Source organism: Diadema setosum, chromosome 1 (genome assembly GCF_964275005.1).
Source record: "Diadema setosum chromosome 1, eeDiaSeto1, whole genome shotgun sequence".
Taxonomy (NCBI): domain Eukaryota; kingdom Metazoa; phylum Echinodermata; class Echinoidea; order Diadematoida; family Diadematidae; genus Diadema; species Diadema setosum.
This window is the reverse complement of record NC_092685.1, coordinates 12,042,512-12,057,952: the sequence shown is the minus strand read 5'-3', so window position 1 is coordinate 12,057,952 and position 15,441 is coordinate 12,042,512. Positions and strand designations below refer to the sequence as shown.

The 15,441-nt window shown below is 37.8% G+C and overlaps 1 protein-coding gene across 1 annotated transcript in view; it reads left to right on the top strand.

The window, feature by feature from the left end:
* The first annotated feature begins 819 nt into the window (after positions 1-819).
* LOC140234150 (polypeptide N-acetylgalactosaminyltransferase 2-like) overlaps positions 820-15,441 on the top strand; it is a 131,997-nt gene continuing 117,375 nt past the window's right edge. The window contains exon 1 of the mRNA XM_072314230.1: positions 820-932. Coding sequence (XP_072170331.1) covers positions 828-932 — 105 coding nt within the window. The 5' untranslated portion in view covers positions 820-827. The remainder of the gene's footprint in view (positions 933-15,441) is intronic.

The following is a 15,441-nucleotide window of genomic DNA, read 5'->3' as shown; positions in this document are numbered from 1 at the left end:
CTTCATGATATGAAATGGAATCTTATCGTAATTCTAACATCTTAAATTACTAAAATATAACTTGCATTTCCAACATAGATTTCAGCTTGGTAGGGGTGTACTTTACCCGGCACTAACTGTGATTTAAACGTAGATGGCGCTTAGTGCTTTGGGTCGTACTCTAGTACTTGTGTACCACGTAATAATGTACACGAACCTGCCCGGCATTTACAGTACGTATATTCGTAGGCTCATGTACTCGTGTATTATGTACGTTACATACGAAGTATAACACGACCGACGTGGATAGTTTACAAGTGTGCGTAGCGGTCTTGTTGTGGAGAGCACGAAGGAAGTGCTGCAAAATGACTATGATTTACTCCGCCTCTCGATAAGTTGCCTGTACAAAAATTTATGTGGATATTCACCATACGCAGGTGTCGCCATGCAAGATTTATCGATGTTTTGATACGCCACAGTAAGGTGCAGATTCTTCTTGAAGAAAACGGTACGCGACTTCCAGTTTATCGCATTGCCCACCGGCACCGACCCGTGCCGTTCGTTCTCGGTCGTGCGTAGGTAGCCGCTCCGTGTGTTTGTTAGCTTCCAGCCGGCTGAGTAACCGGGGATCGGAGCAGCTATCGAGCAGCCAGCGTGTTTGAGCTTTCGTGGCTAATCATGAGCCCGAGCGAATTCTATTTGAGTGCGAATCGTAGGGAGAAAACCACAGCCTGACTGGGCCTGCTGCTTACTCATCGTGATACCGGAAGACGTGAGCGGAAGCCAAGAGAGTGTGCTTTATTTACGTTTTTGAACCCGTAAAGAAGCTAACCTGAACGTTTTACAAAATGGTAGCAATAATCCGAAGAAAGTCTCGGCTCCTGTTATTGGGTGCGATAACATGGATAGTTGTTGTTATTTTGTATCTTCATAACAACGATGCCGACGAAAAAGTGAGTAGAATAAAATTTATCTAAATTAGTAACCTTGCCCTTGCGTAGACAGTGATAACACGTTAGTCCCTTTTGAGTTTAATCGAGTAAATTTAAATACTGCAAGACACTGGAATTGCGGTGCAGGGTGGTATACTTTTGTTAGAGTTCTACATACAGGTGTACGTAGATCTACATTCTAGCAATGTCTAGATCTGCTGTACTCGGTAGACACTAGCTGCCAGCTGCATGTAAATCTGCATGTGGCTGAATGTTTACAGAGCTATCACACATCACCCTCCAACTCTAAGATACACAGCCCAGTCGCTGTACGTAGGTACGCACAGCGTACTTACAGCGTCTGGTTGGGCTACCTCCAACTCCAACCCTAACGTTAGACAACTGATAAAATACAATTTGTATGGCTCCATTGACCATGATGACACACATACTGTAGACTCCAGATTATCTAAGCATTTACAGAGAGTCTAGACCACTAATATGTACAAAAAGAAAGTGCTGCGGAGGAGCTTTAAGTACAAAATATCAACCTTGAAAGAGTTGTTAGAGTGCCACAGTTCACGAGCATCGTCAGATTTATCCTGACAATTCAACAGCAGAGGCTGACCAATTTCATCAGATAATACACATAAAAACTGCGCATACATACAAGTAATGTAATTTGTAGTGATATGAGCCTGGGTGGTGTCGCGAGTGAGTGAGTAGTGCATTGGTAATCATATTTTCTGCCTGCATCCTGCAATATTTGTGGAAATGAGTTTACACCCAATAGATGTTGGACTTGATTGCAATTGCATAATGGTTGTGAAGCTCTCAAGTTTTGCTGTCGAGTTTTCTTCATTTTCCTCCCTACCTCCACTCTCCAGCTCCATTCCATTCCCCGGCTCTGCTCCTCCACTCCCTATGTATAATTTGTACCTCTACTCCCTAGCTCCACACCCCAGCTCCACCTCCACTCCCTATGACATGTTACGTCCCTCTACTCCCCAGCTCCACCCTCCACCTCCACTCCTTTGTCTCCATGGATATAATCCTCATCTCCATTCCTCACCTCCACGTCCCACCTCCTCTCCCCCAACTTCACTTCCCACCTCACCTCCTCTCCTCTATAACTCTACCTTTACTCTCCACATCTACATCTGCAACCTCTGTACTTCCCACCACCCCAGCTCCACCTCCACTCCCTACCTCATTCCCCACATCCATTCCTTGCCTCCATCCAGTCCTCACTTCCGTTCCTCACCTCCACCCCCCACTTCCACTCCCCACCTTCACTCCCCACCCCACCTCCTCTCCTCCATACTCTCTCTTCATTCTCCACCTCCACCTCCAGCTTTACTTCCCACCACTTCCATACCCCACCTCTACTTTTATTTAAGATTAAGAAAAGTTTTTAAAAAAAGTTTTCAAAAGTTAAAAACTCAGAAACATGGAGAGAGAAGATCCGAACAATTGAATTGATCTTCATTCACTGCCCACCTGGGTACATTCGAAAACCACAACTAGCACAGACCTGCTAGAACAGAAATGCCTTTTTTTTTTCAGCCAATTTGTGTATTGAAGCATGAGCTCATCTTTAACGTTCAACTTTAATCAAGATTTGTTGGTTGTGGTTTTTACTCATATCATCTTAGAGATCAACTGTACACAGCTTGCTTCAAGGATTCCGGAATAATTTCGGAATTGGTCCAGCCTTCCCATTGGCCATAGGATGTTTACATAGCATGGCATCCCCACACTACCTGGTTGGTACAATTTCAGGATGGACTTGACTTTCAAATCCATGAAATTCTACCATCGAGATGTTTTCATTGCAACTGATTGACAAATTGCCCTACATCGATGTAAATAAGCACTGAATTGATCAGTGTTTTAGTAGTAGCCATGATAAACAATCATGGGCGTACATACATTATGTACTCGAGCAGGATTCGAACCTATAAGAATATGACCTCCTGATGCCTGTCCGGTGATCAGGACTTGACTTTGTTGCTTGATTGAGATTTGTTACTGTATCTAGGTGTCTTTAACCTCCAAGTTCCAGTAAAGTGGGTTTGCTCAAAGTAAACAGTCAAAAGAACCGACAAACTTACTTTACAGTGTATGTCATTGTCTTGTAATGGTCATGGATTCCAGTATCACATTAAATAAGTCCATTGTGTTTAGGAATTTGAAAAGTAGTCCAGGCTCACATTTGTCAACCAAGCAATGATAAGATTCATGAATATTCAGTATATACACGTAATGTAGCTGTGTGAAATCATGATCTGTTGAACAGCATCCTGTTAATACAGTGTTTCAGCAGGACATCAAACAAACTCTTGTGCTTTGCATCTTTGCTTGACAGCGCGTATACAACTCGGAAAGATTGAAAGGAAAAGGAGTGGCCCTCTCACCCGCTTGCTACTCAATACTTGTTTCTGCCCACTCTAGTCTCAGAGGTTAGATTGTAACTATCAAGGACCTCCTGATGTCACTGATTAAACCTCAAGTTCGGATTCTGCAATGTACAAAAAGTGTACATACAACGTTTATGTACTGTGCAAGTATATTAACTTTATCCTTTGTGAAACTTGCCACCTACATAGGCAAGTGGCTGCAGTTGTGACACACAAAGTATGGATTGTGTTTCACATTTTCTGGAAAATGAAAGAGATTTGGCTTTGTCATTATGCAATACATGTAGGTCCAAGTGTAGCTGGCATTATGCATTGAGTCATACATGTATGACTAGAAGAATGACACAAAGAATGAAGTAGTACCGGTAGACCTGTTTTCATTGCTGCATCATGGTTTATGTTTGGTGTATTCACCTAAGACATCTTCGCCCAAGACATCTGTACAGAATGGTACACTGTACATGGCATACGTTAGTAGTGTGATGCATAGAGATCTACACAAGCTTTAGCTTTAGCTTTTAGCTTTTCCGGAACGATGGTGTAGGACAGAGCCTGTTCATCGATCAGGTTGAGTTATCTCTTGATGCTCTCTTTCCACACTTACAGTAAGTTGTACATTGTACAAATATCAGAGGTGCTTGAAAGCAAGCACCCATGAATGAGTAGCTTATATGATGAGAACTCTGACCACTGTAATAAATAGAAACAATGGTTAATTGCGGCTTTGCCGCATGTGAGCCGAATTGTGTAATTTGCATGTCAGAGAGTTACAAGTCTAAAAGACTTTGAGTCTGCAAGATAGACTGCAATTGTAATTGACTTGACCTGACCTTGGGAATTGGGATATTAAAGGATATGGAAAGTGTCCTGTGTTTGAAGAACACTTCCCACCAAAATGATTGCTGGGTCTGAAATGCTATCTGTTACATACCGGTACCCTGATAGTGTTGAATATACTGTATACCACTTCCAACAATTTTCACATTACTTTTGTACTTTAGTATACAAGTGTAATTTTGTGACTGTGCAATGCAAGTATTGCCTTTGTCATCCCCACTTTAGTTCTGCTTCATTCTCTTTGAGACAAACAAACAAACAAAATATTACTACACATACTCTATTAAAAGACAGAGGAGGTCAATTCTACCAAACATACTGATGTAAGTTTTCATTTTGGTCTTTTTAATACATCAAACAGGAATTACATTCACTATGCAGAAGTACCGTCTGGGCTAGGAAGCCAAGGCATACCGGTAGTAATCATTTACCGGTATCTTGATACATTTTCAGACAATGTACATTTTGTCTGTACTTTGGGTTGCACAATTATCTGTTTGGTCACCTTTGAAATATCAATGTAAATTTCTTTAATAGAATGCTTTTTTTCTTCAAATATTATGAAAGTAATAATTCAGTATTTCCACTTCAAATCATAGATTCAAGAAAAGGATAAGGAAATCAACCCTGATCTTGGTTTTACTGTATCATGTTGACATTTTGCTGTTTGGGCAAAATAGCAGAATCAAATTGAAAAAAAAATTTTTTTTTTCTTGTTTATCAAGGAATAATAGGATCAATCTTGCAGAAAAACTTGGTTTTACCATCATAGCTTATATGGTCATATATGATTATATGACCATCATATTCATACTCGGCAAGTTTGTATTGTAATGTTATACAGTATGTGGGCACAGCAGAATGGGAATGAGGAACAGCTTGCTGGGAGCGATTACTTGTAATATTAGCATTCTTTGTATACATCATAAATGATCAACTCTAATTAATGCTTTTGTCACGGGCAGGGTAATCACATTGAATGAAAGAGATCAATTTTCCAAAAGAAGATAATTAACTTCTTAGCAAAGGGTCCTGACAGTATCAATCGTTAGAGGAACAGTTAAAAAGAAATTGTGTTGATTCATAAGAAACATTCATGTCATGGTTTGTTGCTTATCTTTTTTTCTAAGAATAACACAGTTTATTGTAATCCCTCCCCCCCCCCCCCAAAAAAAAAAAAAATTGTGATTCTTCAATAGAGGACCTTGATTTCACTTTACAACAATTATAGTAACCCACCAGATGCAAGGAGATTCAGGCACAAAAAAAAAGAAAAAGAAAAAAAAAAAGAAAATTCAATGTCAATTGTTATTTTACTGCTGGCAGCACACTTTCATGCATAATTCCACACGTGTAGTTTCTTTTATGCGTCAACTGTTGCCATGGTGTTGGATGTCAGATCAATGAACCCAGCAGAGGTGTCAGACAGGCAGTGGAGATGCCCAGGTGCCGATACTGTGGTTTTTGTGCATCATTCAGAAATTATCACTAGGAACAGTTATCATCTCTCTATATCAGGCATGCTTAACTACATTGTAAATAAGATGCATAATCATGTGTTTATGTTTGAATACAACAAACGACACTATACAATGTGTAGGTACAGCGTAAACACACAAGTGTACATGTACACATTCAACTATATACACAAATGTACACGAACATACGGGTACACATGTCCAGCAGGCATAAAACTACTGGCAGCATGTGCAATGAGGCAAAAAAGGTGCCAGAAAAAAAGAAAGAAAAGAAATTATGTCAGTCAGGTAGTTTAAGACCAGAGCAAACCAAGCAAACTTCACAGTAAAAATGACTTGTTTTCAAGACTCATCAACTTTACAATAATGTAAAATTGTGTGTGTACAATGGGGTACATGTGTGATATTATTGTGATTTGCAATTCATTAATTTGATATTTCTTGCATGCACAACTATTTTCTTATACAGAAAATATTAAGATATGAATCATATTGGATAGACTTTAGATATTGATATCAAATTACAAGTTTATGATTGGAAAGTAGTTAAACGATGCTGACAAATTCTAGCACTGGATATAATTCTGTTCATTGCAGATAAAGCTTTGGTACAGTCATCTGTATGTAGAAGAAATGAAATTGTGTTTAAACTTTCTTTGAAACTTTCTTTGTAAATTATTGCTGAACCAGTGTATGAAGCAGGCTGTGCACTCCAATTGCATGTTGTGTTTAGGCATTGTTTTTCTTGTTTTATATGTTATTTCATAGTTTCCTTTTTATTGTTATTATTACCACCATCGTATGCCTGGGAGAACGATGAGAATACTGATGAGGCCTATGAGTATGCGTGCGTTCGTGTCGTTCTCCTGGGCACAGGACATACAAGTCATTATTGTTATTATCATTGGTTATCTGTTGATGATGATGATGATGTTGATGATAATGATAATAATAATAATGATAATAATAATATTATTTTTAACAATGATGTTGCTGTTGTTGTTGTTGTTATTATTATTATTATTATTATTATTATTATTATTTTTATTATTATTATTATTATTATTATTATTATTATTATCAAAATATGATTTGTATGTACTTGCACTTCTACTTCAACTGTTAGGTACAGTGTAGGATCCTTAAAGATATACAGTCCCCTTTGCTCTCTTGGGACAAGATGCAAATTGTGCATGCCCTGCTGCTGTGCTTTGCCATCGACAGTGAGTAGTAGTGGGTACATGCTCCACATGCAGACGAGACACAACTATCAATAAAACAGCCTCAGTCACATGTCGTGCTATCACTACCACTTTAATCATCAGCCATTTTGAGTGCAGATCGACTGCCTCTGGTGTAAATATTGACGCCGAGTGCTGTGATGGGCGTCTGAGGTTCAGTCCTGTTATTAACCCGACCATACACCATTTACAACACCATCTATTTCACCAGTTGTACTGTGATTGCATACAGTATGTGTACATACCATACATATTATTCTTCACGGGTCCTTGACGAGTAACGATACTGTTGGTGGAAGTGCAACTTTGTAGTTTGAGATATTATAAGGAAATGGTGCCCTCTATAATTACACCAAGAGATAGAATTTTAACATTACATCTTTCATACTAGGAATACAAATGTAGGTACTGTAAATGGGTAAAAAAAAAATAATAATGATGAAAGCACAATTCTTGATTTAACAGTTTTTATACAAATATCTTGACCATCTTCTCACCATATAAGTATGATTCTTGCCTGTAAGATTGCGATGAAGCCTGAAGAATTTGTCACAACCCATCGTTACTCATATGATTTATTCAAACATTTTTACCTCAGCAACTCCTATTTGATTGGCTGATATAGCAGGGTGGTACATAACTTTTTTTTGTCCCCGCCGAACGAGTTCGAGCAGGGGACTATGAAACGGGCTCCGTACGTGTGTGTGTCCGTGTGTCCGTCCGTCCGTCCGTCCGTGTGTCCGTCCGTCCGTGTGTCCATGTGTGCGTCCGTGTGTGATCAAAATGTTCAAAATGCTCCTCCTTCGCCATTTCTAAACCCGATTTTGATTCTGTTTGCTTTACATGATAGCACTACATGGGAGCTTTGAAACTTCTATACAAAATTTCAGTTGTGACCTTTGACCTTGACCTTTGACCTATATTGTGCATTTTGCTTCAAAATGCTACTCCTTCGCCATTTCTAACCCGATTTTGATTCCGTTTGCTTTATATGATGGCACTAGGTGAGGGCTTCAAAACTTCCACACAGAATTTTGACCTTTGACTTCTTTGACCTTTGACCTTGATTTTTGACCTATATTGTACATTGCCTACAAAATGCTACTCCTTCGCCATTTGTAACCCGATTACAATTCCGTTTGCTTTAAGTGATGGCACTAGGTGAGGGCTTCAAAACTTCTACACAGAATTTTGACCTTTGACTTCTTTGACCTTTGACCTTGATTTTTGACCTGTATTGTACATTTTCCTACCAAATGCTACTCCTTCGCCATTTCTAACCCGATTTCGATTCCGTATGCTTTATGTGATGGCACTAGGTGAGGGCTTCAAAACTTCTACACAGAATTTTGACCTTTGACCTTTGACCTTGATTTCTTTTACCTATATTGTACATTGGCTACAAAATGCTACTCCTTCGCCATTTCTAACCTGATTTCGATTCCTTTTGCTTTATGTGATGGCACTAGGTGAGGGCTTCAAAACTTCTACATAGAATTTTGACCTTTGACTTCTTTGACCTTTGACCTTCATCTTTTTACCTATATTGTACATTTTGCTACTAAATGCTACTTCCGGCGGGGACATATATTACGCACCGCGTAATTTCTACTTTTCCTTGTTTTTTTTTTGGCTACTACTTGCTGATTGGGCAAGCAGATTTTGAATATGTTGCAGAACACTTGCTAAAACATGATTTTACTTGGCCCAAAAGAAATTCCAAAAATATAAGAAAAAGAACGAATGTTATATAACTTGTGAATCAAGGGCTTGATACAATGATTTGTATGAACAGCACACGGTAACTCATACGCTTTAATTATTCAAAGGCTATCTGTGACTGAGCTCAAACTTTATTGTTTTCATGTTTTGGTTCATACTGATAGGGCTGTACATTTACTTTAATGTGTTTGTGCAGTGTTAAATTGAAAAAAAAAAGTCAGGACTGTCATCTTCCTCGTCTCTGGCAGCTACATCAGCTTCTGGCTCAAAACGGTAGAGCCTGACCTCCATCTCTCATACTGGTATTAAATGGGAGGATATCCCATTGTCGAACCTTTCTGACAATTCTCCAGTGTCAGAATCTGGGAGGGAATCTCCTCTTCTATCATCACTACACTGCTGGAGGGAGAATTACTAATTATATGTGTTATTGGAGAAGAAAAAGCTGTCGAAAATATCAAAGTTTGTGAGTCAATCAAAACATATTTTAAGCATAAATCGATGCACACACTGTGCGCCACGTTTGCACTGTATGCTTTTAGCCTCCCTGAGTTATGTCATAGGGCACTACATACAATGGTTCGCCGACTTTGGCATACACCTTGTAAATAATTTTGAGGGGCGTTCCCCGTGTTCAGTTTTTGTTTTTGTTTTCTTTCACTATATCTAGTTCGTCATTCAAAATCACCAGAAATAAGTGTGAAAATCAAAATCAGTATTAAAAGAAAATTACCCATGGTGGTGTGTGAGACTCTGAGAGGACTAATACATGTAAGACATTCTTGATTTCTTTGAACCTTTAAGACCCACATAAAACTTGATGGTTCCTTCTGTATGCAATATGGTGACTCACCTATTAAAACGTCAAGATCCTCATGAGATGCAAAATATTCTTCTCCGCTCATGTTCATGCTAATAGCCAGTGCAGAGCTTTCCGTTTAGAATTGAAGGTCGTAATCATCCAGCCATCTCATAATGCGACTCGCTGCGATAGTTTCCTGCCTGTCTGCACAGTGTTATGAATGCTTGGGTGCAGGGGTACTATACCTGCAGTCTTTAGGGCATCATTTATGATATTAACTGATAGGTTCTGGGAGTTATGAGACCCCCCCCCCCTCCCCTCCCCCCCCCAAATACACACACACACACACACACACACACACCCCTTGTTCCCTACTTCAGATTGACCATCTAGTATCAGAATGGTTCATTAATAAAAGTTGAAACATTGCATCATACACATGTATTATTTTTCTTATCTTTTCGAGTGTGTACATCATAGCTCAAGGTAAGAAATTAGTCTAAGAATCGAATTGAACTATCAAAAATGTACATCAGTTAATTTACCTTACAACATCAATTGTGTTGGAACCTCATTTTTTTTTTCTCCTGGATTAATTCCTCCAGCATGTTGGACTCTATATTATCATTATTTCTTCTTTTTTTTTTTTTTTTTTGGGGGGGGGGGGGGGAGGGGAGAGGGGAGGGGTGCTGCTGATATTCTATTCAGTTTTTAAGAGCTAAACGGTAGGCTTGAAAATATTAACATATAGTGTAGGAGCAATATATTATTTCTTTTTGAAATGATAAACTCTCACATAAGCCTCATCCATACAAAGTTGATCTGTAAGATGAAGTGCTAGCTATCATAAACATACAAAAATCCCCCCCCCCCCCTCAAATTTGGGAAATTTTCCTCTTTTTTTTTTTAAGATGTGCCAGTCATGACTGTGTAATTTGTATCAAAATGGCTGCTAATTTATGGCGAGGCGCTTAAAATTCCGTATCAGGCCTAGCGAAAGCCACCATTAGCAAACATGAAAGGGTGTCTAGTGCCCTTTAATCTAAATGTCATGTCAGTAGGGATCAACGCTCTGTGATTTCTTCCTGTGGAAGTGTTCTGTCCTCAAGAGAGGATGGCATCATCTGATGGCCTCCACAAAAAATCCTCCTGTCTCTTGTCATTTCGTGCAATTTTGTACCAGTGGGCTCCCTTTTCCTCCGGAGGGGTGGGGGGGGGGGGAGGGGAGGTGGGCTGCAAATTGTTGGATACAATGCATGACATCACAGACCCTCTGCTCTCTGGTTCCTACCACATGTGAACTATGACCTGCAGTGTTCCCATAAACTTCACTACCTATTACTGAATCCCTCCCTTGCAGTTATTCCCCGAAACCTCCATTCTAAAATGGCAGTGACTTTCATAAAAAACAAAAAAAACAAAAGAGAAACAAGAAAGAATGTCAGACAAGCAGAATAGTGACAGTTTTGAAATTCTGTTGGGGAGAGAAGAGAAGGCTGTTTACAAAAAAATGTTCAAATTTATTTTTGCGAAAAAGCAATGAAATATAAAGATATGAAGCAATTTATACACGATCACTACAACTCTTTCAATTATCCGACTCCGAGGACTTGTTTTGACTTTTCTGCATTTCCTCTCAAGAGGAAATTTATGATTAGAAAGATGTGCAAGTCCAACATGTATGAGGTGTGAGGCAACATCATCTACAATGTACATGTTGTATGTATGTACACACTGTAGTTGTCAGTTGTCATTTGTACAAATGTCGATGCGGACATCTAAAGATTCCATAACTTCATTTCTTTTTTATAGCTTACATTTGTAGTATTCAGATGAGACTTCCTCCCTCAGATTTCCTCTCTGTCTACAGTGAACTTGCATGTTGGGTGAACTTGAAGCCTTCATTTTGGGGTCTTATGGGCAATTCCACGGTAACTGACGTTACGCGTAAGGATTTTCATGAAATTGTTTACCTTGTAGTTTTGTGAATGAAAGCACCTGGGGCTTGCAATTAGCATTGATGAATGAGTTCATGAGAATGAAGAAATAGGTGGAAAGTTTTTCTCTCAAACTGCATTTCTTATCACATAGCAAGTGAAAATGTGTCGGTAACTGACGTTACGGAAAAAGGACATGGGAATTTATGGTGTAGATTTAAATCGAAATATCTCATGTCCCTGACTTTTAACCTTTATGTGTTTAATATGGCAATACACTTAGGTTCTTAGGAACAGGTGTGCAAAATAATGTGCACTTTAGTTGTCTCCTTTTAGCACCATGCAAGTTTCAGTGAAGGCATGACGGTAACTGACGTTACGTAACTGACGTTACGCTTACATTTGCCATAGGGTTTACACACTGTATGCAAAATCATGATTGGGAATAGCTTTGTGATTTTTCATAATTCTGACCATTCAGAATGATTTGTTTGATATGGAGTCATACCTTGGTTCATCAGTCATAAATACACAAATGAGATGAAACATTAGTCCATTTTCTTTGTGTTCTATGAAAACTTAAAGGTAAACATGTCAGTAACTGACGTTACGTAACTGACGTTACACATACTTTGCCATGGGGTTTACAGAGAACTAATTTCTTTAACAGGTTATTATACTGCTGCAATATACCAGTATCAATCCCAAGCAACTACTTAGCAACAAATTAAAACAAAATCTAAAGACACAAATGGGTTGGGTCCTTAGGGGGCAACCCCCCCCCCCCCCCCATGCCATAACACAGTTGGGCAAAAATAAAGTAAATGCACAAGAGGATATTTCTTGACATTTGTCTTAAGATTGAATTCTAATTCAACATTTATGATTACACAGAGCCATTAATAGATTAAGCAGTTCCAAGTATAAATACATGCATAATTGACATGACTAAGGGTTTTTTTTTTTGTTTGTTTGTTTTATTTAATGAACAGGAAATTTTCTATATCTAGAGTGCTCCACCCATAATACCTTACACAAAACATGGATATCTTTTTGCTTGAAAAAAAAAAATCAAAAAATCAAATATATTTCAGGTCATGGGGAAAACACACTTATCAACTCATAAATATGCATAAATATGTATGAAATCTATTGTGATATATTTCTTCTCCTTTTCTTTATTTTACTCCTTCTCCTTCAAGGCATTGTTAGGGCCATAAATAAAAAAAAAAGGTCTCCATCATCAATCTAAATGAAAAGTGAAGCACTTTTAATATTTCTCTGTGAAGAAGAAAAATAAATGCTTTTTTGGTCAAAAGAGCATTATTGGTTTATTCCTTGCTTGAAGTAATTTAACTGTTTTTCTTTTCCTTTACACTGATATATCACGGCTTGCAAATACATTCCAGATACCAAGAAATCGGACTTTGCAACGAAAGAATTCTAAGATCAATATTTAAAAAAAAAAATCTTCCTGTTCATAATTATCATGTATTGTATTACAAAATGTCCCTGCATGAACAGAATAAAGTAATCAACAAATACACACTGTATGAACAATTTTTTTGAAACCCTAGAATCCCCTCTCACTTTGAGCAACATCAGTGTTAAGTTTCAAACAGTAATGAGTACATGCCTTACGTACCATAATACAAGATGCGCCATGTTAACTACACCACACATTTAAGTGCAAGAGAAGAAATATCTGTTTGTGCATTTGCCTTGAGGTAGAAACTTCACTAAGTTTCCAGAAAAAAAAAAGAAAAATGCTGGCTAAAGCAAACATTGGTGAAGATTGTAGCTGTTGGTATAAAGCTGTGCACAAGTTTGCACGTTAACCACCTTTTCTACAAAAAAACAATCATGTCACTGATTAGGCCTACAAACTTTGGTAGCTTTATCATCCCATAGGACTGGGAATGTACTAATTTGAGTGCATATACTGCATGTGGCAAACTAAACTTCCAGATGATTGAGCCTTAAACTTGTGCTGAATCAAAAATCGAAAGCTCAAGCCCCCTTCCCCCCCCCCCCCAAAAAAAAAAAAAGATAATCATGGTAAATGAATGAATAAATAAATTTAGAAATAAAATAAAATGGAAAAAATATATTCATGGACATACCATGGTAATGACATCATTCCCTATGAAAGGGATTGCTGCTCTTTGTTGTAAGTTGACTTCCCAGATGTATTGAAATGGCCAAGAGTCAAAAATTTTGCCTCAGTTATAATTACTGTCATGATAACTGACGTTACATACTCGTGTATGACGTTTCGGTAACTGACGTTACACATTTTGTAGTGATCATTTTGACTCTCCAGTATGCCAAGTATCCTTATTTCTGGTATTGAAATGAAGGCATATGGGCATACATTAGAAATCCCAAGTTACATCATAAAGCTCACTTTCTTTGATGAATAAAGTTAAAAATTCCTTGTTTTTGGTAACTGACGTTACATCCATCATTGTCAAAGTAATTAAAAGTTTTTATCAAATTCTTTAAAGCAACCAGCGTTTTTTCTCTATTGTGTGGTAAAAGACTTCTCTGGTAACTGCATACATATAAAAGATTGTTGTTTAGAGTACTAATAAAGTGGATATACAGAGAGTAAGTTATGCCACAATCCACTCTTTTCACCATTCAGTTATAGGCATATTTTGGCAGCCATTTTGAAAATCAAAATGGCCACTTTTATTGACAAACATAATGATTCTTAAAACTTCAACTCAAGTACTGTCTGAAAATGTATGGTGTTTGAAACAAATATCATTTTGAATTTTTGGCACCTGTGTCCTAGTTACCGTGGAATTGCCCTTATGCAATACTTAAAGGGATTTGACTTTTAACTTTTCGCGAGATACCAAGAAAACACTTATGAAATAGTACAGGGCATACCGTTTTAAGAGGAATGCAAAGTTTATTTGATGAAAATCGGGTTTGGAATGACTGAAACATCCAAAAACAAAGCAAAACAAAGTGATCGTAATAAAAGGTGGGTCCCACACTTTATTAGAATCGCTCTGTTTTGGATATCTCAGCCATTTCAAAACCAATTTTCATCAAATCAACATTGACTTCCTCGTGGAATTACATGTTCTTTCATATTTTATAAGAGGTTTCTCATTATCTCACCAAAAAATGTTATAAACCTGAAATTAGGTCTCAACCAAAACTATATGATCCCTTTAAAATATCACACTTGCAATACTTTGAATATCACACTTGAAGATTATTAGTCCAATTTGTTCGCTATGGCACAAAGACCCGTATTGTTTGCAAGTTAGCATGAAATATTGATCTCTCCACATGTCCCAAACTCTCAACTGCCAGGTCTTTATTCAGTAGTCTAAATATAACCTTATAATCATCCTTTAATATCATCCCATCACTTCAAGGAAATGTTTTGCACCATTATACTGAAGCTGGTAAGGTTTCTCATGATCAGGTGTTGTGTGTAGCAGGAGCTGTGAGCACAGATCTCCCTTGGAGCTCACATTTCCAGGAAATGTCATCATGGGATGATGAGAATTGCATCCCATAGAGATATTACGCCTTGTAGTTCTTATCTAGGAGAGCCTGTCATCGATTTTTTTTTTTTTAAACAATTATTACACTGTCATTGTACACAATGCTACTCTATCAGCTTGAAAAGTATTGTAATTTTATTACAATGTATCTTGTGTTATCTTGTTTCACTCTTTGAATGTTGGTACACAGCTACTGTATATGCCAGTCTGTAAGAGAAGCAGATAATTTTGTTGATCAGCTATTATGAACTCACCAAGCAAGCATGCACATACTGGGTATTTTTGTAAGCAAATCATGCACTCAAAACCTGTGATGCTACATCACATATCTTGCATGTTCAGATAACATTTGTTTAGTCAGAGTTATATAGCTTATTTTTGTCAGCATTTGTAGACGTGGAAATGGGTTTCAGTTGATAACTTTGCCTTAAAAATCCTGTCAGCATACATTAGAATAAATAAATATCTTGATTGATTGATTGATTGATTGATTGATTGATTGATTGATTGATTGATTGAGGTTTATTTATCATATGTACATGTATCATATGTATCATACAGAT